This window comes from Macrosteles quadrilineatus, unplaced genomic scaffold (genome assembly GCF_028750875.1).
Source record: "Macrosteles quadrilineatus isolate MER2022 unplaced genomic scaffold, UCM_ALF_1.0 Scaffold_3__2_contigs__length_128488019, whole genome shotgun sequence".
NCBI lineage: Eukaryota > Metazoa > Arthropoda > Insecta > Hemiptera > Cicadellidae > Macrosteles > Macrosteles quadrilineatus.
Window position 1 is genome coordinate 84,991,525 of NW_026542596.1, and position 25,615 is coordinate 85,017,139.

Genomic DNA, 25,615 nt, shown 5'->3' on the forward strand with positions numbered 1-25,615 from the left:
CACTGACAGACAACTAACAGGGAAAGAAGAAGAACATGATAATAAAACATTCTTCATTATAGTTCAGTGGAAAACGAAGTCTGGCAGTTCAAGCATTGGTTATTGAGTGAAGCGAGCAAAGCTCTTTTAAAATTCCTGCCTTTGTTTTCCAAATACTCCTCCCTGAACGGCCGAAGCAATCTGCATGATATTAGCAAGGCACAAGCCACGACCACCTTTAACCATAGACTAACCTATGTTTTATCTATGCTTTAACTCACCGCGGCCTGGTAGAATTGGCAACGTTGCAATTAGTGTTGTCTAGCACCAGAAATCCCATAAAATAACATGGCAGACAGGTGACACTAGCTCATTAAATCACGTATTATGGCTGCACTTCACGTCCAACACTCGTTCGAATTGAAATATCGACTTTTCGATTGTTTGGTTAGTTAGGTTAGGTTAACCTTACCTAACTAACCAAACGATATAGAATAATCGATCGATATTTTCATTCGACTGAGTGTAGGACATAAAGTGCAGCCAGTATTATTCATTTAAATATAAATTTATGAACATAAAATTATTAATATATTTAAAACTAGCAGAGTACCCGTTCTTCGTACGGGGTTAGCATATAAGTATAAAATGCTTATTACAGTAATAGGAGAGGACAAGGTTTAAGAAAATTTAGTCTTTTTTATAAGGTATGCTATAGTGTTACACACATCTGCCATAGCCCTAATGTTCTACTACTGCACCTAAGCCATTGAAAAAAGTAAAATGTGTACCACAACTTTTTGGCCCGACAGCGACGTCCTGTCCTAATGTGGTTTTATGTCAAATGCTCGTTCATTTTCAAGATGAGCTCGTTCGCAACGCTCAATCACGTCCTGGTTGAAGTTCGTTTGCTACGCTTACTCACATTTAGATTGGAGCTCTTTCGCTGCGCTCACTTGCCTTCAAGTTTAGCTCGTTCCCTACGCTAAACTCGCCTCCCTCATAGATAAAAAAAATTATGGTGCTGCACCCTGTTGGTAAATTAACTTTTTAATGCTATTTTGAACATCACAGAATCAAACTGTTTAGTTTAACCAGCTGTTAAGATGCTTTAATTCCATTTAAATACTACTACTCATAAGGTAAGGGAACTACAGAGCCACTGGGGCGCGGAGCCCAAACGATTTTTGAGATATGGATATACCTAAATGTTAATAGGGAATGTGAGCTATCATCATGCCAAATTTCAGTCATCATCATGGAAATTTCCAAATCATCAGCCTAAATCCGTCCAGTAGTTTAAATAATGCGTGATTGAGCAACACACAAACACACAACCTTTCAGATTTATAATATTAGTAAGATAAGATAAAACAGAATTTAAAACCAAAACAATATTAAAATTTAAAATCCCTTTTTGTACATTTAAAGTGAATTCAATATTTTCATAGCCTAGTAACCATAAGCTTTCTTATTCTTAAAATATACACGCAATTTGTTAGTCTATTAGCTGCCTCCAAAAACAGCTGTTACAACCCTACTTGCGATGTTGTCACTCACAAGGCCGCGGCCTAATAGAATTGGCAACGTTGCAAGTGGTGTTGTCTGGTGCCATACGTCGCATAAGATAACATGGCAGATATGTGATACCAGCTCATTAATTTGCGTATTATTCATTTAAATTTATGAACATAATGTATTAAAGGATTGAAAATAAAACGTATAGAGTTGAGAACCAAAATAATATTTAAATTGAAAATCTATTTTTGTATATTTAAAAGTGGAGTCAATATATTATTAGCCCAGTAACCAAACTTTCATATTATCAAAAAATACACAAATACCATTAGCTACCTCCAAAACAAAACAGCTGTTACAACCCTACTTGCGATGTTGCCACTTCGAAGGCCACGGCCTGGAGTTAAGGGTGGCCGTGGCAGTGCACAAGCACAGTCTTGTTAATCAACGATGGCAAGGTTTGATATGATAAAACATATACATAGATTTATCATCCTTTATGGATCAGATGTAGAAAATTTGTATTTTTATTTCTGTCTGGTTGTTAGTCTATGGTTTTGTTTTATCTATGATAAATCTGAAATGGTACAAATTATTGAACAACGAGGATTTTTCCAAACTTTAAGAAATTTAACATATGGGCCTTAAGGGTTGAATATTTATTTTTATTTACAGTATAACCATTTTACAAAAATATATATTACTAGCTGTAACCCGTTTAACTTCTTAATTTTCAAGATTATCTCGTTCGCATGGCTCAATCACGTCCTGGTTGAAGTTTGTTCGCTACGCTCACTCACCTTAAGGTTGGAGCTCGTTCGCTACGCTCACTCACCTTTAGGTTGGAGCTCGTTCGCTGCGCTCACTTGCCTTCAGGTCAGCTCGTTCGCTACGCTAACTCGCCTCCAGGTTGAAGTTCGTTCGCTACGCTCGCTCACCTTTTGCAAATTGGTTGCAAATTAGCTGTTGTCATAAATGAAAAAGAAATAATAGTGCTGCACCCTGTTGGTAATCCTTGTAACTTTAATGCTACCCTATTGAACATCATAGAACAGAACCAACTTGTTTAATTGAAACAGCTGTTAAGATTCAATAATTCCATTTCTCATAAGGTTAACATGGGAAACTCCAGAGCCACTGGGGCGGAGCCCGAAAGGATTTTTGAAACAAGAATATGCCCATATGTTAATCGGGAATGTGAGCTATCATCATGCCAAATTTCAGCCCAATCCGACCAGTATTTTTCGCGTTCACTTGTCACAAACATACATCCATACATCCATCCATACATCCAAACTTTCTCATTTATAATATTACAGTAGGATTTATTCATTTGCCCAAAACATAATGCCAAATAATAAATGGTTTTTGTACAGCATTTATTTATGGTTCAATGAAGACATTATTCACAGAAGTGTCAACAAAATATGAACAAGAAATTAACAATAATATCGTGGGTTCGCCCAGACCTGAGACACCCTTTAACATAATTCATTTAGGTAAACATATTTATTCAATTTTCCTTAGGCTTAATTCGTTTAATAGATCTTGAGGGAGCCTTCAACGTAGCCTCTCCTGTTTTCAGTTGCTTCGCCAAGTTCAAAAGCCAATGCACCAGGAAAATGTTTTAAAGACTTCAGAAATTTGGGGGTGTTTTTTTTTCAATAAAGGCCGAGATATACTCCACTCCTATCTCCTTATGTATATGCCTGTTTCTAATAAACGAATAAACCACCACCAGAGCATTCACCGCTATAATCTTAGAAATTTGTTTTGGATCACTAGAATGTTGAAGAGTAATTTTTTTTATATTAGCTAATCCCCAGAGATGCATATGTTATCAAAGGCCGAATCATTGATTTGTAGATTAGAACTGTACAATTAAGCAGGTTTCAGAGTATATTTCCTATTGATCAAAGGGAAAAGCTTTGCAAGCGTACATAACCTTGGGAAATTTTTTTGTTTACATGGAAGTTGCAATTTAGTTTCTTATCCAACCATACTCCAAGGTATTTTTTTTTTGTCAACAGGGTTCCGGGTTTTACGGTAGGTTACCATAAATTTGAATTTCATGTGGTGTTGTATGAACATAGTTACGTAACAATACAGTAAACCAGATACAGAAATGAATCGTGTTAAACCATAAATAAAACATAGTGTATTATTAATGTAATGTTTTATTGAAATATAATAGTTTCTGAGATATAGTGGTACAGTTAAGTTTTTGAGCCTTATACTGTATCCAAATCGTTATGTTGTTTCATTATTCCACATAGATATATTTTTATTCAACTCATCAAAATCATTTAGCTCTTAACTTATTAAACAACGTGGATACAATTTACAGACTTAAGAGGCCATCAATTCTGGACCTGCCCTACAGATTTTTGTAAAGTGTTTTTATTGAAAAATTTGTTGTTGAGAGTGCTTAGCAGCTATCTTTAATGTTCCAAAGTCAATTTTTCGTATTACATAGTATTTACTTATTGTTCGATATATATTAGAACAGATTGTAAAGTAAATAAATAAAAATAAAAAAAAAATAAAAAAATACAAACCAACTGTTTATTGTCCAAGGACAATACAATGTTGGTATATAATGAATTAATAATAAAAAATTTATCGATATTAACAAATTGAAACATATTAGCTGACAACTACGATAAATATTGTTCAGTATCAACAAACAATAATAATTTTTTTTTTTATCACAATTTTTTTTTACAATCTGTTCATTTTTAGAACATTTAGCAAATACAATAACAAATTTTAATAAAACGTTAGTTAATCTCTGTCCATTGACAGAGCTAACTTAAAAATATTTTAATGAAAACATAAATATGTAAATAAACAAGGGAAAATTAAATTGTTCAAACAAAACGTGTGCTTAGATCCAAAACATGAATCCTTTTTAGCCTGTATATACTGGTGCTGTTGTCCAAGAGGTTTAGAGCCAGGTGATTAGGGTGATTTTCAAGTTTCTTTAGATATTTTGCACTAAATTTGGTTATTTCCTCTTCAACCGTAGGAATTCCACTGTCCTTGTGAAGGATATTGTTATTAACATACCACTGGGCTTGCAGAATGAACCTTAAAACTTTTGACTGAAATCGTTGGATAATGTTTATGTTCGACATACTGGACGTTCCCCACAGTTGGATTCCATAAGTCCAAATTGGCTTCAGTATTACTTTGTATAGTAATAATTTATTTGCAATGGTCAATTTTGATTTACTATTTAGGAGCCAGGAAAGATTTTTAAATTTTAAATTTAGGTACATTCTTTTATTCCAGATATGGGTTTTCCAGGTTAATCTTTTGTCAATCGTCATGCCGAGATATTTCACATCGTGGGATTGCGGAATTTGGACATTATTTAAGGTTACAGGAGGACAAGTACCTAATCTGGTAGTGAAGGTCACATGAGTAGATTTGCTCTCATTCACTTTTATTTTCCATGTTTGCAACCATTCTTCTAAGTCATCTAGGGAATTTTGAAGATTAAGTGAAGCTACCACTGGATCAGGATGGGACGCTAAAATAGCTGTATCGTCAGCAAAAGTGGCCACAGAAGTATTCACATTTTCAGGTAGATCGGCTGTAAACAGAGTATATAGTACAGGTCCGAGAACACTTCCTTGGGGAACGCCAGCTTGAATTGGGTACAATTTTGTAATGCTATCTCCAAATTTAACTCTGAAATATCTGTCGGTTAGGTATGATTTAATTGTCATATAAAATGTATGAGGAAGATTCAGTTTGAGTTTATAAAGTAGGCCTGTGTGCCAAACTTTGTCAAAGGCTTGACTTACATCGATAAAGACAGCTGTACAATAGTTCTTTTTCTCAAGGTCTTCTTTAATTGTATTAACCAATCTATGTACTTGTTCAACTGTGGAATGCTCCCGTCAAAACCCAAACTGATGATTTGGAATCAAGTTTCTGTCCTCTACTTCTTCAAGTAGACGATTCAAGAAGAGCCTCTCAAACAATTTGGATGTTATTGGAAATAGACTGATAGGTCGATATGAACTTGCTTGTTGGGGTGGTTTTCCTGGCTTTGCTATCATGATTATTTCTGAAACTTTCCATTGTGACGGGAAATACTCAGTCCGTATAATTGAATTAAAAATGAGTGTCAGGTATATGAATGCTTTTCTAGGAAGCTCTTTCATTACTTTTCCCGTGATTAAGTCGTCCAGGGGCTTTAAACAGTTTTAATTTGTTTACAAGTTTACAGACTTCTGAGGGAGTAAAGGGCTTTATTGGAGGTGATAACTGATTTGGTGAGTCAATGAACTCAAGAATTTCGTCAAGATTATTAAAATTATTATTTTGATTTTGATTGGGAGTAAACACTGCGGCCAAGTGGTTTGCAAACACTTCAGATTTTTCAATATCGTTTCTTGCCCAAGTTCCATCGGACTTAGAGATAGGCGGTATCAGGATATTTGGACGGTTCATCCCTCTAGTAGCTTTCCATAAAGAGTAGTTTGTTGTTGAATCAGGTGACAAATTACCTGTATATTCAGAAAACCATTCATTTTTTAAATTTTTCAGATCCCTCTTAAGTTCTTGAGCTGCTCTGTTAAATTTAGTTTTGTCTCTCGGATTTCTAGTCTGTTGCCAAATTCTTCTTAATCTTCTCTTCTCAGCAACTTTCCGTTTTACATGTAATGGATAGTTGTAGGAAGTTAAATGGGTTCCTGTGTTTTGTATATTAGGAGTCGCTTGCCAGCAAGATTGTTGAATTACATTGTTAAATTTTCTACAGCGTCATCAATGTCATCTGGAGTTTTAAGAGGTATTTTTAGAGAAAGCTCTTCATTTACTCTGTCTCGAAATATGTCCCAGTCAGTAGATTTATTAAACAGCTTAAGAGGCTGTTCTTTACACACAACAGTCGAACTTAAGGTGACAATAATTGGCGAATGGTCTGACGACAAATCTAGGCTTGCTTTCACATCAATATAGTTTTGACCAATTCCTTTTGTAATAAAGAAATCTAACAAATCAGGAATTTTTTGAGGATCTGTGGGCCAATATGTTGGTTCAGCTGTTGATATAAACTGAAAATTGTTATTGGTGACTGATGTCAATAGTTGTCGACCTCTTGGGTTAGCTAGTCTTGAGCCCCACATGGGATGTTTTGCGTTGTAGTCTCCACCTGCTAAGAACCTGGGGCCAAGTGTATTAAAAAAGTCTGTAAAATTTTGGGAAGTGACGTTATGACGAGGTGGGCTATATATTGCGGATATAGTGAGCGGTCCAGACCTATTTTCTATTACTATACTGGTAGCTTGAAGATGGTTGTGTTGATATTTGGGCAATTCATAATGTGATATGAAGTTCTTAATCAAGATAGCACTGCCACCATGAGCAACGTTGCCTGGGTGGTTTGAGTGGTAAAGTGAGAAATTTGGAATTTTAAAGTAACTAAGATCAGTAAAGTGGGTTTCAGATATAAGCATGACATCAATTCTGTTTTGTATAATTAAAGCTTTAAGTTCTTGGTGATGTTTGACCAAGCCATTGGCATTCCAGAGACCGAATCGTATGAACTGATTCATTTTAACTTAGACACGACAGTGGTCAATAAGTTCAATAGCGAACCTATTTGTTGGGATTGTTGAAGCATCAATTTTTCAAACCGTTCAAAGAAATTTTGAAGAGTTTTGTGTACATCAACCTGTCGCTATCACTGGGAGTGGGAGAATGATTTGAAGAAGCAGCTTGAGCATATGTCAGTTCATGTGACCTTGGCTGAGACGGTGACTGAGATGACTGGTGGGGACCCTTACTGGAAGGCAAATTGTTTGCATTCATGTTTTCATTTGATGAAGACTTTTGTGATTTATTTCTCAAAGGAGGGAAAGTTTTGTTTTAAAGATCTCTGTAAACATTGCAGCCTTTATAGTTGGCAGGATGGTTGCCATTACAAAGAGCACATACAGGAGGTGTATCTCGGGATTTGGTACACGATTTGGTATCATGTTGTTGTCCACATTTGACACATCGAGGTTTGTACCAGCAATACGACTTGGTGTGGCCGTAAGATTGACAGTTCTTACACTGAACTATATCAGAACGTTTAAGTGGGGGTTCAAAGGTAATCTTAGCATTCAACAGATATTCCATGTTGAAAATAGATTTGTTGTCTTCCTTGGGCTCAAGATCAATGAAAAACATGGACAAAGGAGTTTTTGTTTTGAAGTTCCTTGCATTTGTTACGTTTCTCACTTTGAATCCTAGATCTTCAATAGCTACTTTAATATCTCCGGTGTCAGTTGAGTAGTGCATGTTTTTCAGAACTACACGGTAAGCTTTGTCTTGCTTCACCTGATACGTGTGGAAGTTTATTTCTAGAGCTTTAAGTCTGTGTACTAATGCACGGTAAGCATCTACTGACATGGGATTGATCTTAACTTTGTTGTGACTAAGACAGCGGTAGGTGTATCATTCGGAATTACTGTTTCAATTGATGACACCATACTTTTAATATTTACAACATCAGAGATAAATATAGGGGGAGGTTTAGGTTGACGAGGAGGGGGCGAATTAGTTGTGTCATCGTCCATCTGATCACTTGTACTAAGGGGCTCAAAAACATTGCTGGTTTGACAGGTAAAACCACCAGAATTTTGACGTGATTTTTTAGAGTCTTGTTCAGAAGAGGATTTTGATCCTCGTTTTTGGGAAGTAGGGACAGTTTGCCATCCACTAACATCATCATGTTGTAAAATAGATTCGTCAGTACTAGGAGCAACATTATTATTAAATTTGCAGTAGTCATGGTCAACAACAACTTTTTGACTCATATTAGCTTCAGTATAAGACAGCTGATTTGTTTTGGATGGATCCATGTCCAATGTAAACAAAAGAAAGTAAACAAACAAATTTGGAAGAAGGTTAAACGAAAAGAAAAACGTTTTTAACACATATTTCCTCCAAAATATTGATAATTATTAAACACACAACTTAATAATGATTAATAACTTATATTGTTACCCTTTAGCAACGTAACTTGTCCAAAGTTTGAAACCTTCACATAAAATAAGGCACAGCACTAAAACACGTGTATTCAACACAAAATCAAAACAAACTCTTCAATAATAAAATGAAACTGTTAAAAAAAATAACCTAACATAACTAACCAAACATGCTGTGTAACATTTAAAAATTCCGAGTTTAACTTGCCTTTTCTGTTATCAATAGGCATTTTTTTAAAGTACAAGTTTGGTTGGCTATGTTAGGTTAGCTTAGAACAGTTTCATTTCTTAATCCATGGAATAGTCTATTTTAGCCTAAACAAGTTCAGTTGTCAATTTATAATGGATCGGAAAACAAAAATATCGATATATCGAAAAAAATCATCGATAATAATGAATGTTCCCTTTAACAGGAAAGTATACCGGTATCTACATCAAGTCATTGGATAATCAAATTATAATCCTCGCGTCTTTTCTGCAACAGAGACTAGTGATTGTTATTTTATTAAAAACATAGTTTGACCTATTAAAAATAATTTATTCAGTTTGAGTAATGAGTAAAGGTAATTAATTACTGAAATAAATGACAGAATAACCTTATGTCATGCCACCGATTATAAGAAAACATGTTAGTCTATTAATTTTTTCCCAAAACTGCAATCCTTATTCAATGGCCCTTCAAGGCTGTCTGTCGTCTGCTTTGTTGTCATTTACGATTGTCATTATAAAGTGATACCCTATTTATTAGAATCTAGACGAGGCCTAATTTTGAGTTCAAAATATATGGTTTTCTATAATTTTTTTAACTATAAATATAAGCTATAAATGTATATTACTTTGTATCTTCATACAATAACCAGACAGGTTGAAAAGTAGGCATAGTTTCTTGGTAAAATGATCCTGACGTCTCGACGTGCTTTATCTACGAATCGTGAAATTATCCAAATCGAATCTTCATTCTTGTCACACTACATAAGAATAGCCTTCATTGACTAAATTAGTCTACATCTACATTAGACTCTGGATCGTTGGTCAATCATAATATTGTGTTTTAACTTTGTTAACAGCGTTTCAAAGTAACCCCAAAGTCAACCTTTTTCTACTCATGCTTTTAAGCTAAACTAAGAATGTTTAGCCTACAACTTAAAAGTGGCATCAATCTAAGTAGTAGTTTTCCCTACTAACTTAAGAAATAGGCCTAGCCCTTCCTGTGTTTCCCTTAGAAGTGATGTAACTTACATTTTTTTATAGCTAGGTGTAACTTTAATAAAATAAAATGACTTCAGGATCAGCTACAGGTATGTTAAGCTAAATTTATACTTATTAAGTTAATAGCGTACTATAGATCAAATTATGATATCCCAAAATTATTAGCACTATACCTACTACCTACCTAGGAACGGCTACAGGAATAATTTTCCTGGGTAGGCTTGACAATCATGACAATTTTTGGGTAGGCCGAATAAAGCCTTAATAATTATATAACAACAGAGCCACACCCAGTTCGGCTGCAATTTCATAACTGTCCCGCAGAACAATCGAATGAATATACAGTGGAACCTCGATAACAAGACCCTCGATAACAAGTCATCCTTAGAGTGAAAATTTAAAAACGTACGTTTTCAGGAAACACACTTTGCAAATTTTTTTCCCCTTTTTTCAAAACTTTTATTATTTTTTTGATTTTATTAACATTTGAAGTTTCATAAAATGTCCATGGTAACGCAATATCTTTGGTAGTTTTTTTTTTTAAAGAGCATCTTTAGTGGAAAAACACAAAATCCTGTCACGACCATAACGGACGTTTAAATGAATATTAAAAATAGTTAATATTATTTTTATAACTATGTTTTGCTATAAACTAATTTACTTTTATGACCATTATACATTAAAAAGGTCACTGAGCTTTTAGTATATTTGGTCTTTCTAGAAAAAAATAAAAAACTCAAAAAAATTGAAAAAAAGCCAATAATATCTTTTTAAGTTTGTATAACTCCGAAAAAACTTACCTGAGACCCGAAAAATCGTTATGTTTGCATAGAGGTGTGCTTCTTTTGTGTATAAAACATTGAAATATGACGATATTTTAATTTTTGAAATTTTTATGACAGAAATCATAAACGTGATGGTCAGGGACAAGCGGTACGGTCGTGAATTTTATAAAACAATCTAAATCTTTCTAAACAATCCTTTAATTATACTATTAGTTATAATAAAAATATGTGTTTCAATTGAACTAAACTGTTCAAATTACAATTATATTAAAGTTATTGTCACGACCAAACACACTATAATCCATAAGGCTGGATAGGTCGTGAAAAAACCCGCGATGGTCGTGAAACTTTGGTCGTGAAATTACGTGTTATTTGGCTCTGTTCTGGCGGTAGCTCTGCACCTCATGTTCGAGGATACAAAGTGGACTTCTAGGTTAATCTAGCAATTGAAATATCTTATAAACAAAAATTAACACCATGTCTACTTCATCGAATGACTATGTACGGTCATGGACACACCAAAATTACAAAAAACACAACCTTTCCTGTATTAATCTTGTAATTCCTCCTTTCAACTCGAAACGACCGGCACTACAATCCTGACGTACACCCCGAACTAGTCTCTAAAACCAACTGACTCCATCAACGCGAGGCTTGCCACTGTCGTGCTCCAAAGTTGAAAAATTTTCCCAAATGGTCGTGACGCCAAATCGAGGGACAGACTTATTATGTCATGGTAGTCAGTTTGCAATGACAATAAAATTATAATATGCTCCTTTTTTGTAAGTTTAATAACCATTGATGACATAAAAATATGGCTTTATATATTGCTGCATGAATAATTAGTCTAAAAACAGCGTGAAAGTTGGAAAATGTACCCTAGGGACACGTCATGGTCGTGAATTTCGAGACTTTAAAAATACGAAAAAAATACCTAGAACCTATTTAAAACCAAATAAATGTGTGTAACATGTTGCCCCCATCCCAAAAAATATTAAAACACATAATAATAAACTACAAATCCAGTAGCTACGAAGGAAAATGCCAGGGACATGAAAACGTACGTTTTTAAATTTTCACTCCTTAATAACAAGTGTCATTTTAAATCCCCTAGAATTTATTTTACCCCTAAGTTAATTACATGTTATTGCAAACCTCAATAAGAAGATATCGAATTTTGATATATCGATTATTTCATTTGATATAAGTATCAAGTTTGGTTAGTTGGGTTAACTGGTACTACTTTGGTATTATCCAGAGGCCACCCTTATACAGTGTGCTGCGACGGTCAGCTATGTTAGGTTGGGTTATCAAATATGTTTGTAGGACTCCCCTCGTTTTATTATGAATCAAACAATAGGTACTAGTACTAGACTTTCACCCCCCAAATCCCCTCCAAGTAGGCCAAGGTGAGGTCTTTGACCAGAGCGTGCGCATCACCTGTCACCGCCTGTATCTGGTGTGGCAGCTAGAGGGGACGACGCATTCAACTCAGTCCTCACCAACTTCTGGGAGGCAGAACTCAAAGGCCGCTAATTGTAATCATGTCAAATTTGGACAGTAAGTCAATTAAAGTATGTTCTTAACATTTATGATAACCCAACCTAACATAACCGCCGCAGCGCTCTGTATTAAGGTTGGCCTCCGGATGATACGAAAGTACCGGTTAACCTAATCTAACTAAACGAATGAAATAACTTAATCGATATATCGAATAATCTATATATTTATATATTCATTCGATTGTTCTGCGGGACACTTATGAAACTGCACACAGTAAACTAAACAGTAAATTCACAGTTACTGTTGGCTATGTTGTTCAAAGGTTTATTGCGGACATTTTCCATCACGAAAGTAAAAAACAATACACAACGTTTCGGGATCTGGAATCTGATCCCGTCTTCAGGTGAAAAAAACTTAACTAACACATTACAACTAACAATACACAAACGCCCAACCTAAGTTGGAATACACTACCGAGGGTAGTAGTCAAAAAATATGCACTGTATAGCAGTCAAGTCATGATACAACATGCAATTAATAACAAATCACAAAACACTATAATCTATAAAAGGTTTACGTACAAAAAACTCACACAATGGAACACTAACAACACCGTACGTTATGACTCCACCAATGAAACTGAACCAACATGGCTGACCAATCGGAATCACGGAGACAACAGAAATGGCTTCCGGTCCCTGGAAAAAACCAGGGACCGGAAGCCATTTCTGTTGTCTCCGTGTTTCCGATTGGTCAGCCATGTTGGTTCAGTTTCATTGGTGGAGTCATAACGTACGGTGTTGTTAGTGTTCCATTGTGTGAGTTTTTTGTACGTAAACCTTTTATAGATTATAGTGTTTTGTGATTTGTTATTAATTGCATGTTGTATTATGACTTGACTGCTATACAGTGCATATTTTTTGACTACTACCCTCGGTAGTGTATTCCAACTTAGGTTGGGCGTTTGTGTATTGTTAGTTGTAATGTGTTAGTTAAGTTTTTTTCACCTGAAGACGGGATCAGATTCCAGATCCCGAAACGTTGTGTATTGTTTTTTACTTTCGTGATGGAAAATGTCCGCAATAAACCTTTGAACAACATTAACTCACCATCACCAACAATGAACTTCAAACAAAGAACTGTTGGCTAACTCAACTGTTTTACTCAAACTTGAAAAAATGAAAGTTTCTGCAAAAGAAGGAAAGCCCAGAAGAAAGTATATTTTTGACTCATATCTTGGTTTAATGTTTAACCATTTTTGTAAGCTATATAAAAACAATTACATTTTGGGATTGGTCATTACAGTGTGTCTTACGGTAGCCTACGTTATCTGTGGTTGTAGTAGTTCCAGACTCCTCCGCTGCAACGCAGCGCTTAACACCGTCTTGTTAAGCTGTCAGTCTCAGTTGGTTGAGTCGCTTCAGCCTAAGCGAACAGAGCAGGTTGGAAACCTGCCTGGGTCTCCTAGTACCAAGGGAAGTTAGTGTCAGTGCACAGGCATATGATGTCGGCATCCTCAGGATAGGCTCTTGGCACAAGCTGCCACGAAACCCAAGAAATGCTCCGGTGTGGCGGGACTATGCCTTTATAATAGGGAGGATCTGATATGTGTTCTTGTGCTCTTACACTAGGTACCCGCTTTGCTTTTTGGAAGGTCAAAACAAAGCCCAGCTTTTAGGCGATTTTATTTTTGCATTATTTTAATAAAAACCTTGCATTGTTCACCTTTTTCATAATTTCTATACTCTATTTACCTACACTAAAAAAGTGAGTTATGGTATACTGTATATTTATTATATACAGAAAATCCTAAAGATTCAAAATACATAAAATCATAAAAATACCGAAAAAGATTTTTTCCAAATCAGACTGTTCTTAAGTTAAGTAAAAAAAGTTTCCCTTAAACACTTTTTGAAGCAGTCCAAACCCATTAAACATTTTTGGATGCGCCGGGCCAAACTTGTTCCTCCTGCACCGAAGTCTGAGACGCTAACTACTGGGCTACATAATAACAAACTTTGTAAAAGAAAAACTTTTTAAACTTTGAGTTTAAAAGTGACCGTAGGGAAAAGAGACTCAAAAAGTAACCCAAATGAGCTTTTTTGTACAGGTAACCCAAGAAATAAAGTGGCGTTAAAGCCTGGACATTCTTTGATGGATTGGATTCGCCTCGGAAACTCAGGGAAAGACTTGACAGGGACGGGTGGAGCCTACCTTAGTGTGACAAAGGCACAGTTGGCCCAACATAACAAACCTGATGATGCTTGGCTTTCGATTAGAGGTAAGTGTAAAAATTTAACTTGTAAATTCTTCATACCAGTCTAGAAGTGACATTGAACATAAAAGACTGGTGAACTTTCCTTTCTTTATAAGCCAAGTTAAAATAAGCATTAGGTCCGATTTGAGGTACAATAACAATCACAGAATTCTTTTAATTCTTTTAGTATAGAAGAAACTCTGAGCCGTCCACTGTTTATTTTAAGGGGGCCTATCCCACTAAGCGCTGCTCGGACAGTTGAAACCCTCATAAGTTTCACAATAGAGCCTACTGTGATAGGATTAAAACCTTTAATATACGGTGCTCTCTTCTTCTCATAAATACCAACACCATGGATTGCTCGGGGTTATTGTCCACCAGATTGCTCACATACTTTTTAGCTGTTGATTTTTAGTCACATTTGTAGTTTTTAAATGAAAGTTTGGTTGCTGTTTGAGGCTTAAAGCTGGGGTCCCCAACTGTTTTCCCTTGAGGAAAGCATTGTACATTTTTGGAGGGAAGGCGGGCCTTAGTCATCTTCCTGTTCAGTGCAGAAGGTTTACCCTTACCCTCCAAAGCATAAATTCACCAAGTTGCTATCCAAGATTCCATATATAGGCCTAATAAAACACAGGACGACACAATTTTCCTGTCTACTATAACATTCACTAAAAGAACTTTTAATTATTGTAATAGAAATAAGAAAAATTCACAACACAGGTTTACAACAAGTGTAAAGTGTAAAATTAAAAACACAGCTATTTTTTGAGAATATTGCATTTGCCATTAAAAATTTAAGCTCATTTAATGCAATTTTCAGTTCTTTTAGTAAGGTTTGATTTCAAACACCCTTCCTACTTGGCTCTGTATTTAGACAGTAACATTTTATAGAACCAGCTTGTATTAGAGCAAAAGCCTTTACTCTTTTAAGTTTTTACGCGAGTTGCGTACACCTACCTACGACAAGTTTTTAATTACTTACAATCACTATTATAACCTCCCATTGCCACTGATAGTGATGCACAACTCATTGTACCAACCAACCATTAACAATTAAATTGGTCTCAACAGCTGATAACTTGACTTTCAAAGCATTACAATTTTACTTTTTTTCTCTCAATCCTTGAACCCTCATTGGTCTGTTACTAGTGTTGTTAATAATAAAAAAAAAAATGATGTAAAGTAGTAATGGGACAAAGGACTGATTCATCCGATAGTCTTCAGATGGATGATTCATCTTAAGGTAGTGGGGTGGGGAGCGTCTGTGCTGCTTCCGGAGACAAAACTATCCAACTAGGGAATGAATCGATAAACCATCGATAAACCATGCGCGCCTGATCAGATAGATAGTTTTGGTATTGTGGCATTTGGCATTCCTATACAGCGCCATATTTCGTAGAATTTACCCGGATGAATCGTTTGTTTCTTTCGGATAGTTCCCATCACTAATGTAAAGTAAATAAACACAATGCTGTGTAAATTAAATCTTATCAATTCTAAGAACTGAATTGAAACGGCTAGGTCGTATGTCAAGTGAGGAAACAATGCTTTGTAAAGTGAATCTTATCAATTCTAAGAACTGAATTGAAACGGCTAGGTCGTATGTCAAGTGAGGAAACAATGCTTTGTAAAGTGAATCTTATCAATTCTAAGAACTGAATTGAAACGGCTAGTTTAGAAAATGGTCGTAGGTCAAGTAAGTAAACAATGCTTTGTAAAGTAAATCTTTTCAATTTTAAGAACAGAATTGAAAGGGCTTAACGGTTGAAGATAAAAATTTTTATGGCATTACTTGTTAGTTCTAGGCACACAGGTAATTAATTCACTTCCTTTTTTCAGGCAAAGTATACAATGTGACAAGTTATATGGACTTCCATCCCGGAGGACCGGAAGAGCTGATGAAAGGAGTTGGCACTGATGCTACTAAAATATTTAACGATGTAAGTTACAGAAGTGATACATTATATTTACGCGTCCAACCAAATAAATACCTCAAAAAGGCATGCATATTTAATAGATCAATGAACCAGGCTGCAAGCTTTATTGACAGCTTGTAGGTTATATCCTATAACCAGTTAACAGGCCAAGCTAATACCTTTCATAATTTGGTTCTTATATACCAAAATAATTAGATATAAATTAATAAAATTGGCTAAGTTAATTACCACAACGTTTTATTAATTTTGTTCTCTTTCATGTTATTTTCGGAAAAGAATGTAGTTCTAAATTTAAAAGCAGAAGCATAGACTACGAGAATAGAGAAAACAGGCAGTCTCGCCACTCGCCAGTCGCCGGTCGCCGGCTTGCAATTGCAGCACTAGCATAGCAGTTCAACGCCAAATTCTTGTTTATTATTCCTCCTCCTACCGTACTCCCTACGACTGCCCGTGCTCATTGTGTAATTAATTAAACATGACATAAACATGAAAATTGTCTACCTAGCAGCCGCCGCGGGATCCATCCAAAACTCAAATATTCTCAGAATGAATTTTTAACAAAGGCATTGGACTTCTTATAGGTTTTTTATTCATTGCTATTACATAACTATTACTATTCCTGCACAATGTTAGTCTAGGGCTATAGAGCCTATCCTAAACAATACAGCAATAATATTTTTGGAATATAAAATACACAAATTATTCAAATTATACATTCTCCATATTGAACCTCTCACAGTTGCAATCAAAAGGTTCATCTCACATTCGAAAGAATGACAAACTCTTATGCAAATTACGTACAGGATGAAAAACCTTTTAGTTTACTAATAAAGATCATTAACTATAATTATTTGAGGTTAATACTTTTTTTTATGATAATTTTAAGAATGTTCTACTGGTTGTAATGTTAATGTGTTTTATACACAGGTGCATGCGTGGGTCAACTACGAGTCTATACTACAAAAATGTGTGGTTGGACAGCTCAAACCAGCGTGTGACGAAGACATCGATATAACAGCATCTCTCTCTCCTCCAGGCACTCCTACGAATCAACTACAGGTCAAATCTGCAGGTATTGATAATCATTACTTGGTAAAGTAAATATATGCTATAGAGTGAAGTAAAGAAGTTGCTTGGTAGTACCGGTACTAATTTTGATATTTTATCTAACCCGCCATGTTAAACTTCCCTATCCCAAGCGTGATGTATACAACTTCCTTACTTCTCGAGTGATGTAAAGTATCAAAAACTCACTCGGTGATGTAAAGAAACCCATTTAAATAACATTGAGTGCTTAACTTAAAAAATATAACTCTATGGAGCCAACGACGTTCAACGCTAGAAATCAGCTGTGCGCTTGAATGTTATTGTTATGCTTTAAAGTATTTTCCTACCTAACCTAGCTTTTGTTAGTAAAAGAACGTTACTGATAGAAGATGAGTGAAATGGATAATGAAAAATATTGTACGTAAACCCATGTATATTGTCGGGTCAGGTAAAATCTTGTACGTTACACGTTACGCAAGAGCGTGTTTACATCACTTAGGTGAGTTATGCAACTCGCTTCCGCTCGTTGCACAACATTCACCTGCGTGAAGTAAAAACGCTCTTACTACACTTGTAATGTAAATAGCTATTGTTACTATATTCTATCTAGGCAAAGTGTCATACATTATTTTGACTTATAATACATGTACTCTTCCCACTTTGGGGAGCGAGTTGGCCAAGTGGTTGAGCACTGTACTTCGATTCCTGACGTCCCGGGTTCAAATCTCGACAAAAAACCAATGGATTTTACCTAAGTGAAAAATCCGTAACCCATGGGTCTACCCTGTGAGAAATGTAAAAAATGATACCTAGCTAGTGCCTAGGACCAAAAATTCCTCTTCCCACTTTAGAATAATGAGTGAAATACCTTCTGCTATCCCTCATTGGACTTGTAGCAGAGTTGGTTGAGAGTAGGTATGTTTTACGTATAAACAAATAAATTCTAGATAAAAAATTATCAAAATTAAAAATTAATGTTAGAAAAAAGTACTGGAGTTCTTTTACATTTGACTGAACTAACCATTTAGGTAATTTATGTTTGTTGTGGTTCTTTGTTTGGGATTTTTTTGCAACAATTTCAACACCCAAGGCCCCTTTCATACTCTGCGGCACGCTGCAACCGTAACAGTGCGGGGGCTGAAAGGGCTGCCAACTTAAGGATTTCTATTCACCACAAAAAGTTGCAGCAATTGTAGTGATGCTAGGATAGAATACTATAAATAGTATTAGAAATGAAAAGCATTAAAATTTACTTAAATTTTAATAATACTTCTGGGGTGGAGCACCCTACTAAAACTCAGACTATAGATAACTAGCTGTAACCCGCGGGTTTTGCCCCGTTTAACTTCTTAATTTTCAAGATGATCTCGTTCGCATGGCTCAATCACGTCCTGGTTGAAGTTCGTTCGCTACGCTCACTCACCTTTAGGTTGGAGCTCGTTTGCTACGCTCACTCACCGTTAGGTTGGAGCTCGTTTGCTACGCTCACTCACCTTTAGGTTGGAGCTCGTTCGCTGCGCTCACTTGCCTTCAGATTAGCTTGTTCGCTACGCTCACTTGCCTTCACGTTAGCTCGTTCACTACGCTAACTCGCCTCCAGGTTGAAGTTCGTTCGCTATGCTCATTCGCCTTTTGGTTGCAAATTAGCTGTTGTCATAAATGTAAAAGAAATAATAGTGCTGCACCCTGTTGGTAATCCTTGTAACTTTAATGCTATTGAACATCATAGAACAGAACCAACTTGTTTTATTGAAACAGCTGTTAAGATTCGTTAATTCCATTTCTCATAAGGTTAACATGGGAAACTCCAGAGCCATTGGGGTGGAGCCGATTGGACGGATCATGAAATTGTTAATGTATAAACCTATTCCATGAAATTCTTCACGTATGTTCCAAGTTTCGTGGCAATCGGTTCAGCGGTGTCTGAGTTTATCACTGCCAAACAAATATATATATACAAACATTCTATTTTATACTTATAGATAGATACAACAATATAAATTAGTTTGTTAATGATAATAGTAAGCCTAATAGGCCTAACTAATTATTATTGTATAGTAAAATAATTTTTTCAGAGTGTAATCATTAATCAATCATTCTTTAAAATTTAATTTTTAAAAATGCAGCTTTGTGTTGAGGAGGCATTTGTACTTTCAGTGCCGCTGCTGCGGCTTGTCGCATAGAGTATATAAAAGCTACCATAAAACGCAACACACTTTAAATCCACTTTCATCTAGACCGCCGTAGGTTCGCCATCGCACAACTAACCCACCGCACGGTATAAAGCTACTATTTAACTCAATGCACTTACAGAGACACAGGTTGCAGCAGTGTGCGGCGTACGGTGTATGCCAGAGTATAAGAGGGGCCTTAACACATCACTCCATCTAATGGATTATGGAATTTATTTATAATTACATTGGTGCTTTTGAATACCCTGTACGTAGAAGTTATATAGGATTTTTTGGAAGAAAATATTAGCATGTGTTGTGAGGAAACCAAAGGTATTTGAAAACCTAGATTATAGTGGATTAATTAAATTGTTAAGTGTTTCTCAAATTTTAAAAGTTCTTTTCCTTTCCAGCCAGTTTACCAAATGGAACTGCTCAGAATAGACCTTTTCAGATGGATTGGTTCCAACAAGTTGGTTCAATATGTCTGGTTTTCTATACAAAAGTCCCAAGCCCTGATGTAAGTATCAGTTCATCTTAAATTTTACTCTTCACAATAATGGTATTTTCCTTTTTAAATTTTTTAAATATTCATTTGTGATTGTAGTTTTTAAATGGTAAATAAGACTCATAGCAATTATTTAGTTTACCAAGAGGGAACTTTATTAAAGTTTGTGTAGTATGAGTTTTTAAAATTATTTTTTATAGCTGACCTTTACGCTTTTCCGACCTTCCTGAGCCTGATTGGGTTAGAAAATCGAGACATACATGTTATGAACACCTTATGAAGTAATAATTGTACCACATGTACTATTTTCAGTTTCGTTTTAAAGGAAAGCCTATTGGCAATATTTTGAAGAGAAATAGAGTCCACCTGGTTCACCAGAGAAAATAATAGTCCAAGGACTAATAGATGCACAATAAACTATGTTAATATGTTTGTCAGGTTAAGTTAAATAAAGTGTCATCCGGCCCGAACTTTGCCTGGATAGATGAAGATATTTTAATTTCATTTTAATAAAAGAACTCAAAATAACACTGATATTTTGTCCTGATGTTAGAATTTTTCAGAGAGTAGGTTGAAGTGGAAAACAACACAACATACATCTGTGTTATGTTTGTATTATCTAATTGTATATCTATTGGTCGCTGGACTCTAATTTTCTCAAGTAACCTAGGTGAACTCTATTCCCTTTCCAAAAAATTCTTATTTTTAGTTCCAAAGTGCTAAAGTATAAATCAGACTTAAACTAAGTATAACTATACATCAGCTGATTCCCACAGGTACATATTCAGCTGGAAGGAGACAGTTTGCTCTGTCTCAGGATAAACAACAAGAATCAACACTTGCGGTTGGAGTCCTCGGTCAGTTGGCCTTGCGGGGTCACAACCGACGCTGCTGGCAAAGTTCAGCTGCGATTGAAGAAACTAAAACCTGGCCTGTGGTCTCGCTTTGGCTCTTTTGAACCTTCCACAAAGGACATTGCAGAGTTTTGGGAAGCGTCTGTGATTAATATTGTGACTGTAACGCACAACACGTACCAGATTGATTTTGCGTACACGGAAAATGTATACAACCACATCCCGGTCGGTCATCATGTCACCGTCAAGGCTGTGGTTAATGGTAAGCCATACTTCCCGTAGTAAGATTCGTAAAATTTTGTCAATAGGGAAAATATTACATTTAATTTACTTTCTCCCCATTTATTAAAGAATAAAAGTTGGTTTTCCAAATTTTGATGTGTTTATAAGAGATGTTGAACAAGTACAAAAATGGATACAGCCAAATAATTCGACTCCATTGAGTAACACTTAACTCTGCAACACGTTTTTATCATTCATTGTTGAAATGTAAATTTTTTATATATTTGTCAATTAAGCACCGAACGAAGTAATATACTTTCTTCCAATAGGTTTTATGATGAATTAGGATCAAAAACTTATTTGGTCTGACCAGTTTAACCAAAAAAACCCATTTCAACTTTAACTATTAGTTGAATTTAATGCTACAGTTTAGTGTCATAAAACTAATCTAACCCTTAAACCAAGTAGAATATAATGTACTCTAAATTTTTTATCATTCCTTAATCCCATACATACTAAATGCTCTCTTGGATAGACCAAGCAAGTCTTCGTTCTTTCAACATAGACATCTCATATAATTTTATATAATCTCATATAATAGACATTTAAATATAATTTGTAAACCATTAATACTTCTTCTTCCCCGCATACAGAAGGTGAAGAAGCAGTGCTCCGTCCCTACACTCCTGTAACGAGTCTGGCTGGTATCAATATTCCTCCAGTGAACACAGTGCGTCTGCTAGTCAAGAGGTACTCGGAGGGTCGTCTGAGTGCTTGGTTGACCTCTCGACCTCTGGGCGCTCGAGTGTCGCTCAGTATACCTCAGGGAAGCTTCTCCTTGACCCCTCTCCGAGGCAAGACGGACCTAGTTCTGGTCGCGGCTGGAACAGGCATCACACCCATGGTGTCCCTTATAACATGGGCACTGAGATCCACCAGGTTCGTATGTAATGTTTAAGATGAGTAGTGAGAGTCTTTGGGTCAGTGTAGTGTTAGATAACACACTTTGACTATGAAGACGAGACATGCAAGTCTCATTGTAAAGCCGTAGCCAATTTAAGAATATAAATACTGACGAAGTTGAATCAAGCCAGTCATTGGCCCACTCCGTGATTTCTATGGTGTATAATACCTACCTACCTACCTTTTCATCGAGCCAGGCTACATCTGGTCCTTACTTCAATAACCAAAGTCAATGCTTGTGCCCATCATATTGTAAGATATGGTACAAAGTTGTGTTAAAAATTTGAAATGTGGGGTTTTTTACCATTCACTCAACTTTAACGCACATGTTAAGTGTGGTGAAATTGTGAACATTTTCCACTGTCAATGAGATATTATCACCATCTTCTGTAATGGCTACTAATTCATAAACAATTCCTGTGATTGCAGTGAGATTAGTAACACATGCAATGCTAGTTAGGTTAGGAAATAATTATTTTAGGTTATTATTTAATTATTTAGGTTAGGAAATTCTCACACTGTAAAAACTATGACTACACCATTGCTTACAACATTGTACTAAACGTATATTGAATTTTTTCTTCATTACTACTAGGTATGCTTTATTAACCATTGATTTTCTTGTTTCAGATTAAAAGTTTGCCTGATATTTTTCAATAAAACTGAGAAAGATATAATCTGGAGAGAACATTTAGACAAACTTGCAGAAGAAAACTCAAGGTAAGTTTTCCAAAATGTCATTTTGTTTTATTTTGTAGCACAAAATTAAAAAAAAAAAAAAACAATGTAGGCTACCAAAACATAGACGGTTTAGATTTTTGCTGTATAATTCAGTTTTGTTTTTGTGACAGTATCTCAGCAAACAGTTCAATGTGCACTTTAATAAATAATGAATCCTTATTCTTGATGTGATTAAATTTCCGTACTTCATGAAAATTCCCAATCAATATCATCTATCTTCTTTCTCTTACATATTATGATCAGTGTACAAAATTTAAATAAGCATATGTTTTGTCATGTTGACACCGCAAAAACATTATCCCTTTCCTCAGGATTGTGAACTTTAAAGAGCTACAACAACGTCAATATGTTCAATGGTTGTACTCCTATCACCATCAGCCACATTTTACTCATATTAACTTGACAATTAATTATAAGGCTAGTCTTATAATTAATTAGATTTATGTTTTTGTAGTTACGAGAATTCAGTAAGAATGTTTTAACTGTCTGAAATTATTTTCTAGGTTTATTGTCGACTACGTCTTATCAGAGCCTGATACCAAATGGACAAACAAGACTGGACATGTTAGTATCTCCCTACTTCAACCCCATCTCCCAGCATGCTCTGCTGACATCCCTAACTCAACTTACGTCTGCGTTTGTGGACCGACGTCTTTCACTCGACTAACCGAGAGGTAAGTTGAACTGAAGCAATCCGAACTGCTAAAACTTTAACGTTAATAATTTTTGGCCAAAATATGCCAATAGCTATCCCATTTATTGCATTTTACTTGTGGAGTGAAATGGCTTCATTACTTATTTATGATGATGTGGTGATTGAGTAACTTCAACTATGAAACCCTGTTCTTATCATCTTTTGCAATGAATAAATTGTCTGCAAATTAAGGTTTACATAGTGCCAAGTGAGCTATAACTGGTACCAGTGCTTGGTTTTTTACTTCTTCCTCTAAAATTCTTGCCGGTTCCTGACCTTATGTGACAATTAGTCCCAACATATGATATCAATATGAGAGAAAATTGGCGCCTCCACCAATTATGAATCACTTTCTGTGATTAAATTTTAAATGAATTCGAAATAATTTTATTTGCCCTTCATATTAATTTGATTTTGGTATTCATTCAAATATATAAGATAATGTAGGCATCATGGCACTATTAGAAGATTAATTGCTATATGTTTTTATAGGTGCCTAAAAGAAGACTTTGGTTTTACTGTAAACGACTACTACTGTTTCCTGGGCCAATAAACTTAAACTACAGAAATTTTAACACATAGAAAGTACAGATATTTTTTAAACAGTTGATTTATACTTACTTAAGTAGGAAAATATATTTATATACAATCTTTTACCTATTTGATGCACTTTGTACTTCTCCTAACACTGTTAAATGTTGTAATAAATGTATTGGTTTTTTACTAAAAACTGTTTTACTATCCTCTTTTAGTGATGTATCAAAACCAAATCTGAAATCTTAAAACCACCAAAACTTTGGAAGAGTTTCGTTCTGGAGGTTCGATAGGTAGGTTTTAAGATTCAAGAGTCAAAACCAAGTCTGCCAACATTTCTTTGTCATAGATCATTGACATACATGTAGACATAATATTGACCACTATATAAATATTTGAGTTAATTTCATATCCATATTATGTCAGTGGCAGGAGTTTGATATTTATTTAAGAGTTTCTTGTTTGTAAAAATTAACGTTTCTAGGTTCGTTTAAGTTTAAAGCGAATTAATGTAATAGTTATATATAGCCTACCCTGTTTTTATGACAGGGTCAGAAGTCCAATTCCTTTTAGTTTTGATTGCATAACAAGTTCTATTTATTTAATTTATTGTAACCTTAACTAGGCAAGTAAAAAGTTTTGCATTTAGGTTTTGAGATTCGGAATATGATTTTTAAAGGTTTGGTTTTGAGATTTGTAATTTCTGGTGTTGACCATAATTTTTTTTCAATATTGAAATCTGTTTCAAGTGTTAAAGATAAGTAATATAATTAAACTAAATTGCAAGGCATATACAGGTGTCTTGTAAGTAAATACAAAATTTATTTAGGAATAGAATTAATTGGTCAAAATAAAAAGGAAATCAAGAATAAGGTTTTTTTTTTCATAAATGTGTCGTTAGCAAGATAAATTGTTTCCCATTTTCTCATTTAGGCCTATATTTTTAAAAAGTATTTTAATTTTTTAATACAAAAAAATTCTAATTTTATGAAAAAATTCCAAGAACACGTTAGTTAATTTACCATTTATAATTCCAGATAAAAACACCATGTATAAAAACATTGAATAATATCTAACTAAAACAATTTTAGCTGCACAGGCCAGGCAAAATTAGGCCATGCAGTCAGGTTGGCCTCATTTTACGCTTAAAATTTGTGTTTGATTTCTCAGCTATTTATTATTAGGTAGATGTTTTTAAACTTGGTGTCTGAACTTGATAGGGAATTTAAAAGCTAAATAGGAGCTAGTGTTCTTGGCATTTTTAAAACTTCTGTTTTTCAAATTTAAGCTATGCCTATACAAATTTAAATGGCCGCTATCTTGGAAACCAAAAATATTTTCTTATTCGTAGTTTTTTCTGAATTAAATTATGACTTGATAAAACTTGCAACACCAAATTTCATAAAGATATCTTGAATAGTTTTTGAAATATAAATTTTAAACACAAATAAAAGGTATCAGTAATCTGACACGTACTTTCTCCCATTAGCTTGCCAACAACCTTTATCAATAAATTAACTATGATATTTAATAGGTAAATTTTGCATTAACTTTTGAACTGCAATTTTCACAGTAATGGGAGATTGTACTACATATTTTTTTTAGAATTATAAGGACCATAAAAGACAAATTTTAATCAGAATCGATTTTCTTTTGGAAAAATCCATTTTTCCGGTTTTTTCTTGAGGTTTTATGGGAAAATAA

The 25,615-nt window shown here is 34.9% G+C and overlaps 1 protein-coding gene across 1 annotated transcript; it reads left to right on the forward strand.

The window, feature by feature from the left end:
• The first annotated feature begins 9,206 nt into the window (after window positions 1–9,206).
• Window positions 9,207–24,068, forward strand: LOC128990926 (cytochrome b5 reductase 4-like). The gene is made up of 10 exons (XM_054413584.1): window positions 9,207–9,784; window positions 14,094–14,264; window positions 16,080–16,180; window positions 17,105–17,249; window positions 19,809–19,915; window positions 20,680–21,019; window positions 21,633–21,918; window positions 22,573–22,662; window positions 23,187–23,357; window positions 23,870–24,068. Exons 1-10 carry the CDS (start codon window positions 9,763–9,765, stop codon window positions 23,928–23,930), a joined length of 1,494 nt encoding a protein of 497 aa, XP_054269559.1. The 5' UTR covers window positions 9,207–9,762; the 3' UTR covers window positions 23,931–24,068.
• Window positions 24,069–25,615: the final 1,547 nt, after the last annotated feature.